At 42.1% G+C, this 25,077-nt stretch overlaps 1 protein-coding gene across 4 annotated transcripts in view; it reads right to left on the bottom strand.

Moving 5' to 3' along the window:
* Camta (Calmodulin-binding transcription activator) overlaps positions 1–25,077 on the bottom strand; it is a 223,923-nt gene that overhangs the window by 6,166 nt on the left and 192,680 nt on the right. For all 4 annotated transcript variants that reach the window (XM_022811596.2, XM_086992295.1, XM_086992296.1 and 1 more), the window contains 11 exons: positions 17,928–18,141; positions 9,990–10,225; positions 8,762–9,757; positions 7,674–8,133; positions 7,176–7,363; positions 6,496–6,713; positions 4,629–4,793; positions 4,084–4,274; positions 3,277–3,502; positions 2,116–2,466; positions 1,552–1,775 (listed from right to left, as the gene is read on the bottom strand). In XM_022811596.2, the coding sequence (XP_022667331.1) occupies positions 1,552–1,775; positions 2,116–2,466; positions 3,277–3,502; positions 4,084–4,274; positions 4,629–4,793; positions 6,496–6,713; positions 7,176–7,363; positions 7,674–8,133; positions 8,762–9,757; positions 9,990–10,225; positions 17,928–18,141 (3,469 nt within the window). The remainder of the gene's footprint in view (positions 1–1,551; positions 1,776–2,115; positions 2,467–3,276; positions 3,503–4,083; positions 4,275–4,628; positions 4,794–6,495; positions 6,714–7,175; positions 7,364–7,673; positions 8,134–8,761; positions 9,758–9,989; positions 10,226–17,927; positions 18,142–25,077) is intronic.

The raw sequence follows: 25,077 nt of genomic DNA, 5'->3' as shown, positions 1-25,077 counted from the left end.
ATTTATCGGACGATTCAGGCCGCTTACTTGTAACAGCAGCTAATTTTCTTTTTTTTTTTTTTTAGCTTTCTAGATTCGTAGCAATGAACGATACTATATATATTTCCACCGTTTTATCACTCACTCGCCAAACTCTAAGCTAAAAAAAACATTCTATGGAAAGCACGGATTATGGCGCTCTCTGAGTGTTTTCGAAACGAGGACACCTCCGAAGATTGAATCTACTACTTTGGCTACCGTAAGTCTTACTAGTATATTTGGAACAATGTATTAAGTAGTTAGTACATGGTTCTGAATGACTAGAACGGAAATACAGGACATTTCAAGGTCGAGCTTGAATCGCTGATTGGAATGACTCTCCGAGCTGGCACGATCCACTTCAACCTTCATACGATGATCATGTACCCTCAAAACAAGGGAAATCCAATTGACCCGACATAGCAATTGCAGTCGATAGACGGCAAAATCAACAAAGTCGTGTGACACATTTACTTGTTCGTTCTCGTGGCGATTCTTTGCGTGCGAAAAAACTCTGTGAAAGGGACGATTCAACAAGATTTTTCCAGTACAAATTATAATCACGAAAAAGCCGGAATCAGTTAAGGACAAAAAAAATTCCAGAATATAAACAATATTGGAAAGTTGCAGCAGTCTGTGGCCTCAAGACTAGGTTTAGAAAAGGAAAAATTACTAAACCTTTGCCTCAGACCGCCTAAAGTGGCGAAAGTTGAAGAAAACGCTGCCACAGGCTTCCGTGCGCGGGTTTTGCTTAAATAATGAGCCAATGCTAACATTTAGCCCTTTTTTTAAGTCTTCGATATCCTCCCTGCTAGGCCTAGAAACCTGGTAGCAAAGCATCATAAATGTTTCCTGTAGCACGAAGCTGTCGATGACAGAAAGTTGACAGAAAATTGACTTAAAGGCTTCAGCAATCTAGCCGTATCGAAATTATGTTATCACATTTGTGGAAAATCTCGTTTGGCTGCTGTTATCATCTCCTGCCAGGCTTCTCTGAGGTATCTACAGAGACTACTAGAAGATAAACAAACAAGTCGTCGTTCATAAACGGTACATCCGTCAATGATTGACTGTTTTTCATCGTATGCAAATCACTAGACGGGATCAACGCTTTCGTGGGCAGCAAAAGGCGTGCAACGTATGCACGACAACGGATCCATGCAAAAAACCTATCAAGTACACATAGAGATACCATACATCTAAATCTATACGGAGAGAACGTCGCCGAGTGTAGCCAAGAGAAATGTAATACAAGGTGATAATATTAACTAAAATAATGTAGCCGCAGCGGTTTCACGAATCCGAAGGAGGGAAACTAACTTAAGCTGCAAACAGGAAACTTCAAAAAATTTGAATTTTTTTTTTTGCCAGAAGGAAAATCTACAGAGCGTTATTACGTTCCGCTTGTTTTCAATTCGAACGTAATTGTAAAAAAGACGAGACGAGGCAAACTCTATCATCAGCTGCATTAACGAATTGACACATGAGCGTATAGATTTGTAAAAATTTGGTCTTTTAAAGCTGAACCCTTACCCGTCGTATCCAAAGAAGCGATATCGTTGTTACTATCTGTATGGGTACTGTTGATGCGAGCAGGCACATTCATCCCAAGGTCGCACATACCGCTGTCCACTGAAGACCGAGCGGATTCAGCCAATATCGAACACAGTGTCCCGCCTCCACCGGTCGACCCACGGCTGACTGTTTTGCGTAATGGCCCAGGAGCATGTTCACTGAGTCGACGCCCGTATCGATAACTGCCAGAAGATAGACGCCAATAGCGCAAGAACGGCAAAGCAGTACACAATTTTACTAGATTAAAAGTGGCCCGAAGGAGTGAGAAAATACGTATCGAACGCAGAACAGCGGGATAGAGAAAAATATGCACCTTAGTAGGGTATCGCAGTTAGAAAGTGCCAGTTACCGCAGCAAACGCCTAGGTATGAAACCCGTTACCCGTAAGCAATATTCGTATACTGATTTGCTAAACAAGGGAAATTGTATTTGTTAAAGTACGTCTAACATAAATCTATGCATAGAAGACGCTCCGAAAGTGTTCGGCTAGATGGCTTGGAACGTTCGGCATCTCCTAGATACCTGTTATCATTGCAGTGAGTAATGTTGACCGAGTCGTGGTTATCATTGTTTCCAAAGGCGTCAAATTTACTCAATCCACTATCGTCGATTGAAAAACGATTTGCGATGTTAAAATGTCCATGGTCTCTGGCGCAATCTGCTGGTCTTGCCCCAGCCACATTTACAATTGAGGCGGCCCCCGTTCGTAGTGTCTCTAATTGGCGAACAATTTCTAGCTGGCCTCGGGCACACGCCCAGTGCAATGGCGTATTGCCTAACGAATCTCTTGACAATCCATCCAATTCGACCTCAAGGAGCCATGACGGGTTGTCCGTTCGCCAACGAAGCAAAGTGGACATTAACTTGCTGTATCTATAAATCAGGAAAGAGATTTAAAGAAGGTGTTATTTCCACGCTTTACGATAGGCTCTGCTTTGTAAAGGAACATCGATAGGAAAGAGGGTAAACGTTTGCCTATTGTGGAGGCTAGAAAGTCAGAGTATGATAGGGCAGAAATTTATTTCCACTTACGGTCGAAGGAGCGATATTATGTGACTAACAAGGACCATCAGTTTACATAGAAATTTCGATTGGGTGTCAATCATTAACTAACTTTTGTTAATTTAGTCGAATCCGTATACAGTTAGAGATCGTTTAGGAGATGTGTTAGAAGGATACCAAACGTAAATAAGTATGTGCAATGCATCAATTAGGTATATGGCATCGTCACGGATGAGGTATGGAGGGCAGACGAAGCGCCGTAAAAATCACCATCATCGTTCTGGCATGTTGCAGAGACGTTTACGGGCCCCCTGCTCCGCGTCTCACCTCTATCCGAGTCATTAAAAAAAAGAAATATCAAGTTTTTTTTTTGGGTAAAATGAACAGCTATTGAATAATACGTTTCGTTTCGTCCAAGTGACTAATACCTATTTGTCAAGAGCGATGCCATTACAAAAACGAACAACCTATATGCTGTCACATTGCCAATGCAGGATCAGGCGTTGGTGGATCATGCCAAAAGGAAAAGCTATTAGAGAGTACAACGCGCTGTTGTAATTATCCTGGCGTTTCCCATGAGGGTTGCAGAAATCCCAAGTACGTCTAGCAAAACCTCTCCTGACCGTATAGGAGAATGGAACTGTTTACTCATTTGCATAATACGTACAAAGAGACGCTTACCCTAGAGCAGACACAAGGTGTAACAGCGTGAGGTCGTTGTGAGCCGTTGTTTTCGGTATGAGTTGGGCAGGAATAGGTGTTGAATGCTCTCCAACCTCGCCAAGTTTTCCAGGCCAGGTTGTCTGGGATCCCGCGATTTGAAGATTTCGCGGCCACTGCATTTGTGAAAGCTCCGCACACATAAGAATCATACGTTCCTCAAATGACCGCTGTTTGTCTGATAAGGCTGACGAAACAGGTTTAAACAAAAATGGAAAGCACAAAAATTGCAATAGCATTATAGTAGAATTTGGTTACTTCTACAAATAAAAGCAAACTCTTTCAAGCACAGGAAACGACGGTAAAATTTACAGAGGCATTTGCAACATCTATAGGTTCTAACTAGCTTATGTTCACTTAACAAGCATCTAGCCAGAATGCATATGGTTTTCGATAACTTCACAGTTAATATGGGGAGCGGATGGCTATTGCTACTAGTTATTCTTGTCCAATAGATTAATCTTTCTCTCGGTATTGTGGGTTTTATATAGATGGTTCTATTATGAGCACTAGATCCCGGAAGTAGTGCAATAGCCATCCGCTTGGATGGCCACATGGATGACGGTCACAAAGCACTCGATCTTATTTTTAAAAAAGCATTCTTTAACCACATACGAATAATGCAATTAATATAGTTTTTGTTATTGGTACTCATTTTGTATAGAAGACATTTGATTCGACTTTGGTTCTGAAATCAAGCTCTGTGAGTAGGAGTAGTTAATTCAGGTATTATAGATTGTCAAAAGGCGTAGTAAAAGTAGTGCTCACCGAGTGCGAGGGTCCCGCTGCTGTGATGGTCCTTGTTAGTGGGAGGCCCTCGGAGATTGGCCTGGCTAGACCCTAACCGGGTCTCCACGTTTTCTAGACGCTCGAGTAACGAGAATTTGAGAGCCGCTTCCTCGACAGAAAATCCTTTCCTGGCTTTTTGTTCGGCCTCGGTCGTCAGTTTTGTGTTGTCCCTAAGCAGCGGAGCAAATAACGAGTACAGACAGTATCCATTGGACAGGAAAAACAAAGAGATGATCATTCAAAGTTGCCACTTGCGACGCCTCACTGCCACTGTATTAAAGTAAATCCGGTTTAAAAATGCGGCTTTTTTCTCGTGGTAATGTTGTGTACACAAAGTCTTACTTAAAAAAAAAAAACAACAATGTTTATTTCTGTTAATGCCGATGATTTTCATTCTTGGAGGAGATGCACGAGGATATGATGAGCCACTGTCGATTATCCATCAAGTTGACATTCATCGATAGGAGCTCCGAAATAGATTTTCTGAGAAAGTAATAGGTTTGCTAAACAGATCGGATACAAACCGGTACTCAAAGCTGACCGAGTTCGAGATGACAAAACCGTCCGCGGCGACTTGTAGCGAGACAAGGCCCGGTTCGTGTGCCGGGCAGAAACAACGCAGAACTCCGCTCTGTACTAACGTTGTTGGCACGCCGATCCCATCGAATAGAATTGAGTACTGGCTCATACTGTACAATATTCGAGTTGTTACCGTTGACAATAGCAACACATAGAACAGCGAGGATAAAAGGGAGCCATATCGGGTCGTTAGTGCAAAACACAAACAGAACAAACTAAACGTCGCTTAGATAGCAAGATAAGTCCCTTGAAGCTCGCACACAAATACTACTATATTGCTAGGAAATAACAATAGTGAGCTGATTTCTCGATCATTTTTCTATCATTTTTTTTTCTAAAACACATTAACGTTATTTAGCAGTAACCAATTGGCTTACGAGTGAATACAATAATAGGGAAACAGACAAGGTCAAGTAAACTGAAAGCATAAAAAAGTTACGAGAAAAAAAAAAGCACAACACACATTAGTGAAAATCCGTTCTCTCTAGGCCGGCAAAGCTCATACGTCTAAACGTCGTTTTTTACGCCGAGCTCATCAAGTCCAGCCGAAATATCGTTATGTGTTGAAATAGGTTTCGTTCCTCTTCTATCAGCGGCTCAGATCACCTTTGGAAGCTGTGCTTCGACAAAGCCAATTGAGTAATTTTCAATTATCTAGAGGACTGCCATGGTCGTGCGGTCCGCTTTTAGGCGGGACGACGGCCTCAGTTGAAGTTACAAATGATATAAGTGTACTTTTTTAATCTCATTAGTGGTTTCGAAAATGTGCTAAATTGTCATTGTAAAAACTGGATAATACATGTAGCTCTCGTACGAAAAACGACTGATGTCCATATGACAGATGCTTCGAATAGAAAACGCGGACTCAGTTATTTACAGGGAAGTACCTCATATGCGGCCCGCTTTTCTGTAGCAGGTCTCGTATGCATATTTGTCCATTATAATCCATACAGGCTATAGCAAGTCGGGGCTGAAAACGACAGACTATTCACTATTCGAAATTTTGGCCAATAAGAAAGCTTACGGCACACGAGTGGTCCATTAAAGACGCGATACAAGCCCACTGGTAGCTTCGGAGGTATCACCATATTGTGGTCTTCTGGCGTTAGGGAGCCGAGTGATTTCTCCGTGATGATTTTATGCTAAATCTAGTGCAGTGTTATTTGATTAATAGAGAACGTATACGTTTCAAACAGTAAAGATATAACTTAATACATGAGGCACCTTAGCCGGGTCGTTGTACCTCGACCCGATATAGCCTCGTATATCTTTCTCAGGCCAGTGTCCGTATATTTGGGCTGTCTATATTTTTATAGGGTCACACTTAAATCGTTTAAGCAGCTAACCAAACACGCAGAGTGACCAAATAGCCGAAACTCGGATCAATATAGAAAAACGATTCTCCAGAAACTGACCCTTTGAAAGCTCACAGTGATCATATGATTTTTGCTTACGTATTTCATTAAAGTCAAATAAACTTTAGCGAACTATACGAGCCCCAAGGTCGAACCAATTTGAAGATAGTGAGATCAAGCAAGAATACATCTGCTACAATTCGCGGACAATGTACTGCTCTAAGACAATCAATCTTTAGCGAAATGAAGACGTTCATAGGCCATCAAGATAACACCACTGTGGTGACTCAGTATTTAAGGCGCCCGCCGCACGCAGATTCGCAGGTGTCTATTTTACAACATAGTGAATCGTATGAGCGATTGCAAACACTCAGTGTCGGCTCTTCATCAGTACGTACATCAATTGAATCTAAACTAGTTGGAACAAATATGTCCTATATACTTGATTGTCGCCAACCTGTTGGCCTGGAACCAAGGCCCAGTGATGAGCACCTTGACACCGCCCTCGGTGTAGGCCCAATCTGGAGAATAATCAGTGATGTCGGCTCCACCAGCAACCCGAAAGTTGCCGGTTTCTGCAATGTTGACGGAATCTGCCGGAGCCACAGGTCCCGCAGATGCGATAGCAGGAACCACGCTCTTCACGGGAGACGCCGTAGGAGAAGACGCCGAACCCTGCCGGATCGTCCATTCGACAAAAAGACCGAGGTTAACTTCAAAACACATTACTCAAACATTTATTTCGTTTAGACCTACGCTGGAAGTTTTAGCTTGGAACGTATCGGTACTATTAAGAAGATGCGATCGCGTAAATAAAGTGGTGGATCAGCAGCGCCGAAATGTACAGACACTGAAACAAGTTGACCTTGCTTATGCGGTGGTGCGCCCATACGAGTAACTCTCGTGGCTGGCTCACAATCACGGATATTGAAATAGTTCTAACATGCAATATATTCGATACGATGAAACCTTCCTCCATACAGCTGACAAGTGTGATAATTTGTATACCTATATATATTTCGTGTTATTTCTGTATCACTACAGCCACCATAAGCGATTAGTTCTGATGACGTCAGTCTAACTTGTTGCATTGACTGGAGTACAAGAAAGTGCACGGATGGGTACCGTAGTTCATACCTGTGCAGAGTGTGTTCCACCGGGCATGTCGGCGTTCACGTTGAAATCATCCCAGTTTGGAAGGTCAGTCAGCATGTCGAAGGCGTCCAAGTTGAACACTTCTTCATCAGCTCCATTGATGTCATGCTCGATAAAATCCATCGCATTTAGATCGCATACCAAAACTTCGTTAGGCGACGTAGATCCTCCTTAGATAATAACGAGATATGAATCGGTTAACAAATCATCAAGACGGTTACATTTTAAAATCTAATGGGAAAGACATGCATTCATAAACTTCCATTATACAATTCGAGCTTGATAAAGGTCTTTTCTGCAAGACTTTTTCTTTATTATCATGTACTAAAGCAAATCATATTCAGAGGTCACGAAAGGCTACGACGAATTCAGAGTACGTTCCATATTGTTCAAGAGCTTCGAAATGTTTGGGGCCTGATATCCACAGGGGCATAAATGCAGTTTTTTGCAATCTCAAAGGTGTGTGGCATTCGTAAGTACCTAGGTGTGCCGAACTTGAGTGTGGAATATCAACAGATATGTTTGGTGTGCTGGTAACAGGGTCTGAAACCTCCGGCGGTTCGGTCTTTAGTTCGCTCTTGAGGAGTATGTGCGTGTCATCCTTAGATGTAACCGCTCCCTCGGACTTCACCTGGAGAACTTGACCACAGTGACTTTGTACTCGTTGGTTGATGACGGCGTGACCTGTCAGGCTCGCAGACGTTGGACGCAGGTCGGCTGGTGAAGGTGGGCCGAGACCCTTCAGTGGGCTCCGCATGTGGGCTTGAACGCCAAGGAGGCCTAACGCGCCCTGCAAACTTTGGGTCCAATCTCCCTTTCGCTGACCCGTTTCGGCTTGTTCATCCACCTGCATCAGCACTTCTTCATCATTTGTAGGAGAGCTTGGCTTAACCTCGACAACCAACGACGCGGAATCGGGTGATTCTGCTTTCAGTATCACCTAAACATTGAGACAACAGCGTTTTGATTATTTCGAGCTTCTTTTTCTAGCCACTCGATTTTTTCAAAATTTATAATTTTTTTAACGCACTTATTTTGAAAAAAAAAACTTATATAATTCATTTCTAATAATTTTCAATAAAATCGAAATAGTCTGTTTCAAATGAAACCAGGTTTTATACTTTCCTTAGTTTAATAAATATAAAATTTTAACTTTTTTTTTGTTGAAAATCATTTTCGAATAGTTCTATTAAGGGTATTTTGGTATTATACTAGGTATTTATTATTTATTAAGGGTATATTAAGGGTATGTTTATTAACAAAGAAGTAGTTAGATGCTCATGGGTCTATATCTTCACAGAAGTATTTTCCCTTTCTGATTATGAAATCATCCAGGAGATGCGGTTAAACTTCGGATGGATAGTTTTTATAGGACACTAACAAGACGGTATCGGAATTGTCCTTTCACCCTTATCATATCAATCATTAATAGAGCCACCACCATTCTAAATATCCCTTTTGGTTCTGCCCTTCCCTTTGTACTAGAAATAACTTCCAGTATAATCGAATCGAGTAGTTCGAAAAAATGATATGTTTCCATCCGAAAAAGTTGTAGTACGTTTACTTACTCTCTCTCGTTTGACATGGATCACCCTCTGTGGCGTGACCACCGGTTTGCTGCTAATTGAATCAGGTACTGATGATGATACGGAGCATGGCACGGACGGGTCGGAGAGCCCACCAGACGGCGTCGAGGACCCTTGCGGATCCTGCGCGGCTCCACTTGGACCGAACGTGCTGGCCTTGGCACTACTGCCTGAATTCCCCAAAATGGCCGCAGCTGCACGCACGATTGGCGTCGTCACTATGGGCGAAGACGTGTTTTGAGACAACGATACGACAGTAGTCACAGCCGGCTGAGCAGATGTTGATGCAATTGCCCCGGACTGTACAGATTGCTGCTGGGCCTGCGGTTGCTGTTGTGATTGCGTGGTGTTAGGATTGTTTACACCGCTACTGCTACTACTGCCGCTGCCGTTGCCACCGCACAACAAAGTTACGGGGGTGACTGACGCACTCGAGAGGCCGGACGTAGTGGACGCTGTTCCATTGAGACTGTTAAGTATCAGCAGCCCGCCACCGCCTTGAAGCTGTGACAGATTGAGAATGAAACTCGGACGAGACACGTCTCCATTCAAAGGCCGGCAGGGGGCCAGCAGGACGCTGGCCGAACGATTCGGTGGGGTGGTTTGTGCCGCATTGCTGGGGCCACCGCTAGAACCACCTCCGGCTCCGGTAGTTGTCGAAGTCGCTAACCCGGTAGGGTTCGGTCTTGCTGCACTGGGAGTCGAACCTTGATGACCCACGGCAAGGTCAGGCTTGGCAAGCTGCGTCGAAGATGACACCGAACTACTGATGACGGATGACGTCAAAAGCTGGCCACTTTTTGGCGAGATGATTCTATGAACCGTATGGCCGCAGTTCTTCTTATTTTGTGTGGCAGCGTTTAGCGTTGCGTTGAGTCCACCATCAGTGATGCTCCCATTTATCGAATTTGTAATTTGTGTGACAAATGGATTCAGCCCAGTAGTAATCGTCTGCGCTTGGCCCGTGACGACGGTCGCCTGAATTTTTTTTTATTCAAGAAAGATATTTGAAAAAGCGTACTCTTACATTGTGTGTTATTTACATCTGTCATTGTTACTGTAAAAAGCATGTATTGGTAATAAAGTAAAGAACGTATTGGTGATAACAGCAGTTGAATGAATACGTAGCACTCAGAGAGATTTGGGGAAGCGAGTTGATTGGACTGGGTGTACAAAAAAAAGGACCACTTCATTTTTAATAGGTTCATACCTGCACCACGGTCGTAGACTCCGTTTGTGGAGGTGACAGAGCAGGCCCTTTAGGCGTCGGCGTCTTGGTGGTTGAATCACAGGGACACTCATGCGTTTTGACTATCATAGCGTTCTTGAGGCGTTGCTTTTCAATAAGCTGCGTCACGATAGCCTCAACAGTATCCATCGTCTTACTGAATTTGACGCTTTCTTTATCTTTCTCGACGTCAATGTCCCCGTCCGCCTCCGTGTGAACTGCATCCCAGGAAATTTAGAATAGTTGATCGACGACGACGACGATAGCAATAAGTCCACATAGAAGAAAAGTATATTACGGTCAGAAAAAGTATAATACATCTTAATCAAAATAACTGTTAATTTCTTTAGCAATGAAGCGGCCAGCAATCATTTCTAACATGCTGAGCTTCGTTGAGCAGAAAAACCGTTGGTGCTTTCCGAACCAGCGTATTTATTGGTTTTTTGGCAAACATTTTTATCAATCAGCTTGATGCCAAGCGTGTTCTCAGTATGAGGCGTCTCTTTACGGCGAACGTGTAACAAGATAACACAAAGTACAAGACTTTGGCTGGCACTGAGTAGTTTAATCTCTTTCCATTATGTACATGAAGCACACATGACACGTACATCAGGAATGATAGCATGTCTTCCAAGTCCAGGACATGAAGGAAGCCTTTCGCCATACGCGAAACGCACTTCCAGAGTTCCACTATAAGCACAAATAAATGAGCTTATCGAGAATTATTTAAACCGTCAATCAGAGTGTACACCCGACTAGAGCCTTCATCTAGCCGAACGATTTCGTCTTTGAGCTGTGTATAGGCAAACTAAAATCAAAGTATTATTGTTATTTTTTTTGTTGGTCTTAATTAACTGCTTGTATTACCCCCGGGGGGGGGGGGGGCTTTGCAGGTCACGATGCCACTGCATGTATACTTACAGTTAGCTGCGCTTATTGGAGTCCATTATTCCTGACAAAAGTTTTATTGTAGCCATGTTCCAATCGAACTAGTTATCTGCTATCTGACCGCCCCAATATCCGCTAGGATTCAGACCTTCGAAGCAATCACTAGTACAAGGTAGTAATGTTAAAAGGGTGAAATATCACAAGGGAAGCACAGAATAATGCAAAGGAGCAGACATTGTTGCCTTACTTACTTTCAAAATCCATTTTTGGGCACTGTACACACACATTCTCTTACCAGTTTATTATCGCATGTTTATATTACGCCTGGCTGTACCCTCATCTCAAGCCGCGTGGGTTCTGACCGCACAGAAGGTCTGTGAATGAATTCTCTAGGTAACGCATGAGAATTAAATTTTTCTATTAGTTCTAAGAAGAGCTTCCTATGGTCGCTAGTTTTGAAGCCAGTTTCAAAGGTACCCGATAAAAAGAGAGCGTACTTAAAAGAATGTGGAGCTCAAAAACGATAGTTCTAAACAGTGGAACACCGTTAAATCCAATAAATTATACTTTGTTAGTTAAAGTATTACTTGTCAATACTTGACAATACGCGAAAATTACACGAGACAAAATGTCATCGAATAGTTAGACCGAAGTAGACTATATTTGGGAAGTCCTACTTAGAAGAACAAAAAAAAAACATATAATTTAATCTGTACTTAAAAAACTTCGGCAAAAACTTCGATACCTGAATACAGGCCCTGTGCATTTGCTTACTACAACCTCGTTCTTAAAATATCGATGCGACCGAGCAGTTCTTCGAATTCAGGAGGAATATCTACTCCATTATTTCTGAAGTCATTGTGAGAGCTGGACCCATTAGCGATGGGCGTTTGTTACGCACCCGATACGACGCTTTGATACAGTTGTATCCTGTACATCCGTTTGAAATCATCGGAAATTGAGCAGTTATGGAACGTGGCCGTATTTGAGTCCTTAGATAATGAAATGAACTGTTGTCATATAGGATTTAACCTCAAATTGACAATATGTAATATACCAAGCGCTCTTAAGAAACTTAGCAATTCAAGTGCTTCATTTGAATATATCACAAGTTCTAGTTGTGTTACTAGCAAACACTTTAAAGATGTGTATGTGCTGGAAGAGTGTTGGTGAAAAACTGGGAACTTAGAGTAACCCATTTTAGATTAATGACCGTGGGAACTAAAACACGCTCAAGCAATATCTTCAGAACTTTCCTAGCATCAAAAACCACTGAAAGTAACCACTCGGACCCAGGTTATCTGAAAACTCCACGAAAAAAACTTTTGTGATACTGAAAGGAATTAGATGAAAATTTAAATTGAACAGCTCTACCTCATCTTGCGTCTCCGTATTTCTGTAGCCTGTGTTGCTACGATCTTTCATCCAAAACTCTAACAGATGCAGTGAACTAAACCAGCCTTTTCTGCTCTTTGGCATACATTGCCATAGCTATCTCTTAGTTCATGGCTGAGACCTTCCCGTACCAGCCTCGACATTTTCGCCAAGGGTTGAAAAATGCAGGTTATTGTTAGTAGCTTTTTCTGCCAAATACTTTTTCTTACCGGGCTTTGCTTCAGAATATTTAGAAACTTTTGGGTCCTGGCTAGGTTACCTTCAGATGACACTGTGAACAATTGACACAGCTGCCAGTATTAGAAAGCGATACAAGTGTACAATAAAGATTAGCTATCGGCGAAGGTAAAATATCGAAATAAAGTAATTTTACCTCCTAAGGAAAAGTCAGTATCAAAAATCCTATGTCTTTATTTGTGGCTGGTTAGGTATGAGTAAGAGTCTACAGCGTAGAAGAAGCCAGCATCCTGCCGGGTTCGAATCCAGACCTACACAACGTCCCCAAGATTAGCAAGCGAATATGTTACCACTATGGGGACCAGTCGAAGCGTGCTTAGTGTTTATTTGTACTTGTTCTTGAAGCCCGTGCTGTGCTATAGTGACAGTTCCACAGAAACAGCACTTTCAGGGCAGCCTATTGTTCACTATTATCTCTTATGCTTTTCTTTGGCAGCAACGATAGTTAGACGTAACGAGATTAAGTTAACAACTTATTCATAATATCGATATAGAAATAGCTAAAAAACGAATTTATAAATTATTGATTTTACCCTACATGAGAGTATAGTAGACGCGTAGAGTAAGAATTGCAAAATATACTACGTTCTCATCCCACTAAAAAAAACGCAGATAACTGCAGTATATAAAATAAAATATCAAATATGTATTGCATACAAGCAATTCCATCAATCCATAACATAAATAAAATTAAAAAAAAAATTGAAAGAAAAAAAGGTGTATAATATAAACGTTCAGAAAAAGATTCTTGCAGCTCAAACAGGTTTATCTACAAATGAGCCTACTTTTTCAGGCCTTCGAACAGGCCAAAATGTATGCTTTTCCATGTTGAACTCAACCGAATTGAAACTGAAATAGCAGCTTTAAAAATGCCACTTAGACAAGGTGTTGGAGACGCCTTCATAGATCGATGTTGAACATCCACTTTTTTCTAACCATGTATGCAAACATCTTTATGAAGCTCTTAACCGAATTATAAGATTTACGTCATAAATCGTTCATAAACCCATATTTTGCGCCTGGTTAGCTAGACGGTGCACCATGACACACTGCCGTAATAGTATGAACGTAACCGGTACTCAATTCCGGAGCGTTCTTTGTCTGGCATTAGCTAGCTTGTGTATTTAGTATCGAATAATTACTCACCTTCCGGATAGTACTCTCAGAGTATCGGACATAAAAAAATATCTGCAAATACATACAGCTAAGCCAAAACAAACGCTTAGCATACCTTAAAATATTCCATTTAAAGCGATTGAATATCGAAAGCTACTGGTTATTGAGGACTGTAATAATAATGTATCTCCTTTACAACTCTATAAAGGATTTAAAAGACTAATTTGTGGAAAATAGAGTCACAAATGGTTCTTTAGCAATAAAGTAATGAAGGATATTTAATTAAAGGAACGGTATAACTGCTTAACCTATTAAGCTTTCCTCAAAGATGTTAGGTCGATCAAGAAGCACTTTCTGCTGGAAGCTGACACTGAATGCAGCTAACTGTCGAAAGAAGCTAACCCTTTACTGAAGTCAATTTCTCTGTTTTATGCGGCTTTTCTCCGTAGTTCTCTGTACGAAGGAAACATTCGCAGTAGTGACTTATTCATAAATATGAATGTTCAAACTTTTGCTCCTTTTCTTAAATAGCTTATTTTCCAAAATGGGCAACATGGATTTAAACAGTTGTTATGCCATAGACCAAGATTTGGTCTCTGATTTGGCCATAGGAAAATTCTTGTACAAGATCTGTCAGGATTTTTCAGGTCACCGAAATCGCATGGAGCTCTTTGCCTCTGCATGGCCTTTATTTAGCCAAATACTTGATTCCGTGCAGTGTACAGATTTTTTAAATCATTAAAGTGCCTTTCTTTGTGACTCCACATATAACATTTTCAAACTTTATATACATATATATATATTTTTTTATTATAAATATAACGCATTGACAATTTCGTATAATAGATTCTATATTGGTAAAATTAGAACTATAAAATACTACTTTTTACGTAAATTTATTTGTTAATCATTTCTGCGCTTTCTACTCATTATTATATTTACTACTTTAATTTATATTTATAATTTCACTTTACGTAAGGTATTTTTCGAAATTATTCTTGTTCCCATAATATTCTTAGTCCTCCTATCGAATACTTGATTATTTGCCACAGAACGTTGAAACTGCAAATTACCTTGGCTTCAAATAAAAAAATTTTGCGTTTTTCTTATTAATTTATACAATAAGATTTCTCGAAAAATAAATATCTTCAACCATAGGAGCGCCATGATATCATTCGTATTCAAGGCTGTTGGAACCACGTACCCTTTTAGGATGCTCGCTCTACGATTGCTAGTTATCGAACAATTTTGTATGAGTAAAAATATAGAATCATACGTGTATTGATATTTAAGCTGGCTTCGATTAGCTAATTAGGTATTTATTTCGATATCCTTGTCACAGTATAATTGCAGGAATATCCTAGGGGAGATAGACGTTCCAATGCAGTGAAACTTATTAGACATAGTTTACAGAGACTAGTTCTTTGAGTAACATGGTCGCTTATACGACAGATCATAAACTACCTACAGCTGCACATTAATTTCCTTGGTAGTCATTTATAGCGCAGGTATTCTGTAAACATTAATTTCTTTGCCTACCTCCGTCATCGTCATTAAAAACCTCGCAGCTATGGTAAATACCCCTCGTTTGATTTTCCTTTCCCTAGAGAACGAACGTTGACGCTGTTGTCGACTAAGCTTTAGAGCAGCATCACGTCTTGATAAACTCTCTCAATGTCGTGAAGCTCTGGGCCAACAAGTCCGCAGACGTGCTAGGACCTTTGGATGAAACAACCCACCACTGCTACGATTTCTACGACTCGGGTCACGCAGCACAGCCAACACGAGCGTACGTACCTAGCCATCCAGCCTCATCACACAGATTTCTCATGGCTCTGGAGCCTTTCCCCCTAATTCCCGTTAGCACGCGAAGGAAAACGGCCAGCGGAAGACAGAACCTGGCATCAGTACAGCGAGCGGAAGGGGAATCATGGTAGACAGCGACCTATGTCTCAATCTGCATGTAGTCTCCATTCAGGGTCATGCAGGGTCGAACAACAGCGGCTGACATTAACGAAAAGTGGTGGCTAGATGTCGTATATACAGCCCAGAAAATGGATTTCCTCATCGAGGGTTAGTGGGCCAAAACGGAGCAGAAAGGCTAAGGTGAGTCGACGACTACTAGGGAGGGATAGTCTAGAGGGTGGATGGGCGGTTAGCCCTCTGTATCAACGGGCAAGTCCCGTGGCCGAAAAGAGTATAGTAAACAGCGGGACAGCTCATAAACGAACATAAGGATAGTGGCAACCGTGCTGCAGCAGCAGCAGCAACAGCAGCAGGTCATGTCTGACTTAATTGGCGGGCTCTCATCCGGTGGCGGCCGCTGGAGGTCGTTTCATTTTATGACTTCTGTTAGGCATAATTTTCACAGGCCACTGCTAGCACTGCTTTGGCCAGCGACAGGCAGGAGACTCTAAGCGAGAAGGCAGCAAGGTTGCCCTTTTTCGTTGTACTGACCTGTTGTAGGGCCTTCTGTAAGGCGGATAAAGGAAGCTAGAGAGCAAGATGGAGTTTGATTGCCTCTGTGGCCTGCCTTCTCTCACCGGGCGCTTGGTAGTCGTGGATGCGTCCTCAGCCTCAGCTGAAAGGCCCTCTGCTAAGTCGCGAACACCACCTTTTGCTTTCTTATGATCAGGGACAGGTAGGACTTGGAACGACGAGCAGGGGCTCATGACTGGCGGACGAACGACCGGCCAGCGGGCGCGGGAAACGCATCCACGGAAACACCGGCTGAAGACCTGTTTCGCCTTTGTCTTTTATGCTTGCCTTTTTTGCTATAGTATGCCGCTTGTACTAACTGCCAGCCTTCGCTCCCCCTGGGCCGCCGGCCTGCCGCCTTCGCTGCTTTCGCTGCCACTTCCACTGCCTTCGTCGTTGGTTCTACTAGTAATGTAGCCTTGACGCACTACTCGCCATGCTAGGTCACCCACTCCCAACTAATTTTTTCTGTTAGCCTGTTGGCTCATAGACTTTGCCGCTAAGGCCGTGTTCTCGTGCAGCCGTGGCCTTGTGCTTTGGCCCCCAACACTATGCTGGCAGGACCGGCTCGCTGTAGTCGTTATGCCACTCCCATGTGTGGTCCATGGGAGAGTCTTCTTTATCCAGTCGAACTTCTATTTTTATCTATATATATATATATATATATATATATATATATATATATATATATATATATTCCGTTTAATCATATATATAAGAGCAGTAGAATAGTTGTGGCCTTGGTCTTTCCGATAAAGACCGCACTCGGTGAGAGCCACCGTAATGGTGGTTATGACGATGATGGCGCATCGTTCAAAGTCGTGTTATTATTGTCGCTAACAGATCCAAGAAAAGCGGCTGTCTTGAGTGTTTTAATGGAAAGTTGCGGCAAACTTACTAACAGTGTAACACAATTGGCAGCAATGGCCAACTTTCAGTGCTAATTTATTGCCATTACGGGTATTCTGTGTTGTAGCTGGCGATGGCGATTTGGTAATGGCATTTGTGTGAAGCGAGCCCTGTGGCTAGCTATTTTGCTTGTTAATCACGGCCTGAGCGCTGGTTGCTGACGTGTTTGGCTCTTACATTGTCCTTGTTTTTAGTGTGCTATCTTTTCATGACATACTTTATCTTCGTTTTGGTTAGATCTGTATTGTACAATGCAGCCACGCTACCATTCATGGTGGTTATTATTAAACAAAGAGGGCTAACTAACGAGAAAAGTTTTGTCATCGGAAACTTATTGGTGCAAGAGCTTAGCCGAGACTGTGGGTTTACGAATCGCTTAATGAAGCAATATACAGAGGTTACTTGTCTTTATTTAGTTGACAGGGTCGTGTTTAGGATGAAAGCAGCCTGGGCAAAGAGTCAACCCGTGTGCAACAATCTGACAAATATTGTTCGATCGCTAGTTAAGATTTTTTTTAAGTTTGTGTTATTAATGCTAATAATATTGATATATTTACTAGTCATCTCATTCATCTATGCATGTATGCTTGAATAAATATAACGCTCACTATAAAATACTAATGAATGCAAATGCATATCAAAGTTGTATAACATATTCCAAACCTATCCTTAGAATTTATAGACACCGAGCCTACCATATGCGTACAACACAGAGCTTTGAGTTTCGACACACTTCACGGGGCGTTTGCAAGGGCCTGGTAGGACTTCACTTAATTACATGGCTCCAGTAAAATAGCTTTCCACGAACACAACTAAACGATCTGCTACTGTCGAGCTTCGATTTGGGCTTATTGTGTAGCGTTCATCGATTACATTTTACCTTCGTTGCTAACTTACACATGGGCTTGAGCTGCGAGATGAGCTCTTCCTTGCTCCACTCCTTGGCATCGCTACAGGGTGACAACGACGGAGCTACCACCATCTTTGAATCGTCAGAGAAGGGCACGTTAAGGTAATGTACGAGCACGATGTCGGGATTTTGTAATAGCCAATAGCAGCGACGATGGAATGTCGCTACGATCGCCGAGTGCACGTAACAGCCGTAGATACACTGCGTGAAGCATCCGTGAGAACGATGCGGTGATACGGTCGTGAAGAAATGCGCACGACCCAGACGACGATGACGAGAATTGATGACGAAAAAATATATGAAAGAAAATGACAGCAATACAAAACATTTTTGTTAAATTAATCATTAATTAAATGAGCTGTTTGATACTTCGCTTTCATTTGTATTCAGTGTGCATAAAATTATCGATGTTAGAGCAGGCTACTCGTGTACTAAAAGACTTCATGCGTATTATTATTATTATTATTATTTTATCTTATGATCGTAAAAATAACTTCTGTAGAAAAGTTGGATTGGCGACCTACAGACAGGCGAGATAGGCTAAACAATAGGTAAGAGAAGGGAAATCACCGACTTGTTGTGACTGAGCGCTGGATCTAATATCTACACTGGTGTGGCAATGTCAAGTGAGTGTAACACAGTGCCCTTCAAGCTCTTTGAAATGGTGCGGCAGAAGATCCCACAGGTCATGGACCGCTTTCCGTTCAGTCACTCTGCTTAAGTTCCCGCATCCTACTCGGTTCCCGGGGCCACTTGTGCCCCGACTCCCAATGCAGCAGAGACAGCAGCACTTTTGCTACTGGCTCCGAGGAGCAAGCCCTAAAGGAGTAGAAGGCAAAGAACGCTGTATCGTCGTAGTCGTAGCCGTCATCCGTTCAACTCAATTGAGCCGAGGAACAGGGCAATCAGCTGCTTCTGCAAAGCGAGGGGCCAAGCGGAGGTTTCGATCACTTGCTCACTCCGTCACTAGCCGTCGATATCAACCGACGGTTACAGTTGCGGGAGAACTACATTACCCCTGGCGCCGTCCTAGTCTCTGCCTTCGTCTTCGCGCCTCCTTAGCTGCAGTAGCCACCGCCGACGTGGTCGTCTACGCCCTAATTTTCCGGGCCAGTGGACTCTTTCGCGAAACAAGCGCCAAAAAGACCGCCCGTCCCTTTCAAGGGCGAGAGAGGATTGCGAGACTGCAAGAAGAAGAGAAAAGCAAGGCCAATCGAAAAGCGAGCAGAGTGGCAAAAGCAGTAACAGTGCCGCTAGGGTCAACGTCAGTAGGTAAGCAAGCGAACAGGTCTTAGGCTTCCAGCTATCGCCTGTGCTTCGCTATCGTAGGCAGCAAGAGCGTAGGTCTAGGAACGGATGACGTGGCAGACATTTCCGAAGTCCTTTAATCATTTCCGCAAGTAAACCTGGATGATCCACTGATTACTAATGCGATACTTGTTACTGTAGCTCGCTTATATGAACGATTACTAAATGCTTTTGAATTTAGGATGATTTCTAATTCCCATCTGCCAAAAAAATTGTACAGTAACTTCAGCCGGCTTACGAGTCCAATACAAAAAATAGTAATAAGAACACTAGAGGCCTATTCTCTGCATGAATATCGAAAAGTTTTGGGCTCATTTGTCTTAACAATGTATCGTTCGAAATTAATCTAAGTACCCAAGCTGTATCAATCACGGTATGGGTCCTGCACTCTGCACAATTGGCGTTTCGATCTTCAAAAGTTAGAGTTAGTTGGAGTTCAAAACTCGGCGTACTTATCCAAGATCAAAAGAAGCTTGCTCTTCGCTTTGAATAGATCCATAACGTGTTAGGTCGAATTACCGCCGTTACTTGCTCGCCTACTTTTGTCGCATTAAAGTTTAAATGAAGGTTTTTTTGAATACCCTTTTACTTCCAGATTGGTATTTCCTGAGAAATGCGAAGAAATGAAGACACTCTTTATCCATTAGACGCAGATTTGCTATAGATATAAGGGCCTTTAAAAAAAAAAACAGATATAGCCAATAAAGAATAAGGACACACTAAGCAGCAACGAAGTAATTTAAGTTAGAAACTTTTTATTCTTGAAATTGAGACATAACTTAACTGTACCAAATTTAGCTGACATATCTGTATTCTGCCAGCTATAGTTTAGAAGATAATTCTGAGATAAGATTTCTCCAAGCCACGGACCAATGGATTATTGCAGTTGTTGATTTGGAAAGAGTATAGCGACATGTACGTTTTTGTGCCAGGACTGAATCGCATGCATAACATTATTAGAACTGTCTTACCAACGTCCGAAACGTTTCTCCGTCTAAATACGTCATCGGTGTTTTATGCCTTAAATACACGCACATTGGGTATATTATGGTTGCGCGCGTGTACAGTCAATTTATTCGCAGATCGCTTCGTTTCAAAAATTTTCTCTGAAATTAGGCCGGCGCCTCGACTGAGGGCCTATCGAGCCAATTCAAAATTAGCAGATTTTGTGCTTCCTATGGATGACTAAGCGGAAGCTGGCCTTCATAACGATGTTAGTTTAGCGAGGTGCTGTTGTCGTCAAAGCTTCGATGCTACTTGTTCCCATTTTTCCTCGTATTCGTAGCTTGCAAACGCGAAAGGATTACGAACCGCTCTGTTCCTAGTTGGATATTACACACTCCATGTACGTATGTGTATATATATATATATATATATATATATAGTGCTTCTATGTGTATATATATAGTCGATTATAGTTTTGAGACACAAACAGTGTAGTTAGTCTGCTAACTAGATAACTAAATACGTTTCGCTCGAAATAGCGTCCTTCATGCCCATAAAGCGAGTGCGGTACATGACTGCTGGTGGCTGTTCTTGAGCTATTGCCGCATTAGAATAGCTTCGAATGGACTTGTAATAAAACGCGCAGTTCTAAAAACATACCAACGTTCCTATTCATTTAAGACAAGCTATTTTTTTCTTCGAAATATATGATAAATACTGTATATACGATCATGTATAGTACAGACCACAGGTACATTGTTTATAGAAACTACCGTTGTGCCGATAATTGATCAATCAGGCTAAGCGAAGGGTGTTTTTGATCTGTAGTTACATACTCTATGTTGTTCTGTATTATCGATACAAAACAATATATACATATATTGTGCATAGCCGTTACAACGACGCACACCTTTAGAGATCGCTTCACCTATGTGTTTTTCGGTCTTTATAATCTATACTTCTGCAGATAAACGGCCGTCATGCACCTAGGACTTTACCTCAGGTACGCGCGTCGTTGTCAAGTTGCGTAAGAAAACGACGACTCCATCGAGAAAGCTACTTGTCCTACCGTCTAAGGACCAGAATTGCCTGAATTCGCTAGGACGAAAGTTGATATTGGCAATGCAACGTCTTTTACATCCGCCTCCCGCCTGTGTTAAAACATCTGTAGCAAACCTGTTGTCGAACTTATCATGTTTTACATGTGCACACACCGGCCTTCTGTCGCCATCCGCGGCCCGCATACAAAGTGCCCAAGGACCTGCAAATTGTACAATAGAAACGTAAAACTGCTCGTGCGTCGACAGAAATACCTTCATTCTCTGTCGACTTGCAGACAGCTCAGGCGCCGATGTGCCTGTAATACCGCTAGCAGTTATCCGGAAATAAGTCATACGAGAAAGCTGCTTATTTTTTACGTCTTTCATTGGGAAAAACATGACTTTCGAATCTCTAACAATTTATTCATGTGTTATCACATATAAATGTACCTCTACAGGTACCCATACAATTTGTACAGATCAATTTCAACAGCCACATTTTGTTAATTACCTCACCTAAAGGTAGCGTCTGTTACCACGCCGTGCTTCCACTGCTACCCAAGGCAGTATTTAAGTTGACTAATCAATTTTTCAATTCAGTCCAGCATAACTTATTGTCAGACGGATTTTCAAGTTAGCTCAACGTGTGTACACTTATTTCTATTTTCGGTTCACGTGTGAACCGCCTTCATTACTCGAATAAAACACGTTTTTAGTTCAATTTAGCTCAGTCTAATCTTAGAACCTTGTTAAATATAGGTTCGGTATCGTCCGAAGTCTCGCTCCCATTAACTACTACGAGTAGGAACACGAATAGGCATTAAAAATCCACCGCAGCGGACAATCCCCTACGAGGGCAGCCTGCTTCACCTGTAGCGGACAGATCCGTTGACGCTGATGACGTGTGTCTGAACGACAAACTTCAAAGATGCATCCATGTCGAACCGTTGAATTCAGATAAACTGCATGTCCCTATCATTCAATGCGGTTTTTAAGGCCGATGCTATTTCGGTTCCTGTTGGTGCTGTGATGTTGTTCATACATAGCTCCCACTAGTGGCAGTGGCATCTCTATAGCAGAGGCAATCATCACGTACGAATCAATAGTTCGTTTATCTTCATTTAGTATGCAATGCGATAGTTGAGCGGCGGCTTACTGGTGTGACGAAAACGCAAAATAGAGTTTGTAACGCCTATCGAAGGCCCCACTAGATAAGGAAATCGTCGGAAGGTCCTGAGTGAGTCACTAACAGAACTACAAAGGGAGAGCAGGAGGAAGAGAGATAGGGAAGGCTGCACTCACGTACGTATCGATTCACCGTATTCGAACGGGTATAATCTGTTCACGTTCATGCTAACGTTACTTAGAAGTACTCGAGATATGACTGTTATGATCGTTATCATGATGACATGTGGCCGCCACAAACCATGAATGTCGTATGATAATTCCACAGACCACTAAGCAATGGAATCTCCGTACGTTGGTCTTGTCGTCTCCTGTTGTCCTGAAGCAGCAGCCGGTCCTGCTGTACATATGCTGGTGTGCCATCTCCGCTAACGCATGTATTCATGCGGGCCTGCAATCTGCATGCGTTTGTACGGGGCTCTGAGCTGGCGGCGGCCGGCCGCTCGAGTGGTACGCTCAACACCTTCTAGACATGTACTACTGAGTCGTTTGACAAGATCGTTCTTCTTATCCGGGTGTACACAGGGGTCTTTTAGCTGTGGTAAGCACTCTGACCAGGTAGACCGGTCATACCACTTCGTGTGCGATGCAACCAACAACATAACAAACATGGAGACGATAAAGTGGCTGCGGTGACTGCGTTCATGGGTCCAAATTAAATTAGGAATATTGTCTGAACATGACTCCTGCCGTGTGTCTACCGCTATTCCCTTAAATTGGTCAGAATTTTGCTAATTGAAAGAGAGCGTCCCTAATGCAATGACGCTTCCGTTCCGAGTTTCTGTTTTCATTTGGTACAATAGCAAACATACATTCAACGTCAAGATTATGTGCGGACATTAATGCCAGCGCGTTCTCAACGCTGGAAAGACACACGTCGAGGATGACGTGTGAGATCCAGCGTGCGCATCTGATTTCTCGTGTTATGGCATCCAGGGAGATTCCAGAATATTAGAAGTAGAAGAATAGCATATTAGAAGTGGGGCAGGCCAAATATAAAAATATTTAGCTGCATATATTTCTGAAAATAAATTTCGAAATGTTTCGATTGTTTAGCCGAATCCTTGCCGTCAGCAACTACAGTATACACAGCAAGGTCTGCTAAGAACTTCCGTGACTGAAAGAAACCGTTTTATGCTTCTGCTTAAGTTAATTAATGTCCCACGTTTATATATAAGATATAATAACGTAGCTAGAATTCAAGTTGTAGAGAAGCAGGTATACTCGCAGCTCAAGCGTTCAATAACGGCTACTTAATCAAGCAGATGTTTCGGTTCTGAGAGACGCTGCACGTCGGAAAAATAGCATCTGATAAGTGGATAAATGTTATTTTTAGAAGTTATTAGTATGTAATAAGGCAAACATATGGCACACTCTTGATTTATTTTCAGTAAGTCCTTACGAAAATCATATAAAGTTGCACTATCCAACTCATAAACTTACGGAATGACGTACGCATGCAGACATAAGCTACAAACCATCAATTGATACATATATCGATTTATTATTTACGTATCTGTCGTTTAGATAATTATGTCATTCAATATGTTTCCGCTAAATCTATGCGCTGTTTAAGATACATGTGTCACTTTACCGGAGATTGTTCGAATACAGAACACCATTCAATTTTGAGTCCTACCACACCTTCCAGATTGATTTACTCCGCCCTGCCCGTAATGAACTGCCCTTAAAAACTACGTCTCACCCGATTGTGCCTGAAAAAACGACCTTCTTCTTAGGCGGTTCGATATCGTGAAGAAGGAATTGCTATCGTTTAAGCAACCGCGAACGAAGGTTACGAAGTTCGAAAGGACGCACAGATATTCGAGGATTGTTTAGCCTCGTTGTTATACTAATATGTTGAATGTTTTTTTTTTTAGTCTTTCCGAACAGTCCGTAATCTAGGCGAGATAAATCACAAGACGTTGCGAATTTTCTAGAAGTACAGAAGCGTTCAGAATTGAGGTAGCTCAGTAAAACCGCCGATACCGCAAATTCTTTTCGGCGGTTTCTGCGAGATAACCTTCGATATTCTTCGAGTCGAATTATGGGTACACATCAGTTCTGATATCTTCGCAACTTTATTTAGATGTCGAATGTAGATAACATCATTTTTTTAACTAAACTTTTAACTATTTTGCTGTAATTCGTGTCGCGTTCTTTTTTCCGATATTTCTCGTGATGTATAATTAACACTTATGTCCTAAAGCTAGCCAGTGCCTAAGTAAAATAAGACCGGTTGTTGTTACAACAACAATTGTCCTCTGTGCAAATAGCTATTCTACATATTTCCAATACATGCTAACCACGAGACACGAGAGTACATGTCACCTGCTCACAGACAGAAATACCCAGGACCTGTAATCTCTTTTTCTTTCTGTTCAACAAATACGCTTCGGTAAACAACTGCTAGTCAAAATATTATTAAACTGTACGAAGTCACGATACTACCGTTGGGCAAACAGCGTCGCTCGGTATGAAAACCCTGAGTATGAATTTGGCCTGAAGGCATTATTATTATCGCCCAGTTGAACGAGGTACAAGTTTAGTTTCTTCGCTACCAAACAGAACACGTTAGCGGGAGATCGTTGATCCAAACTGCCTAACCCGTTCCTATTGGATCAACATTGATCGTTCGAAATATTTCTTGAACAGTGGG

This window comes from Varroa destructor, unplaced genomic scaffold (genome assembly GCF_002443255.2).
Source record: "Varroa destructor unplaced genomic scaffold, Vdes_3.0 BEIS01000006.1, whole genome shotgun sequence".
NCBI classification, from domain to species: Eukaryota; Metazoa; Arthropoda; class Arachnida; order Mesostigmata; family Varroidae; genus Varroa; species Varroa destructor.
Note: the sequence above shows the minus strand (reverse complement) of the source record. Positions and strands in the feature narration are given on the sequence as shown.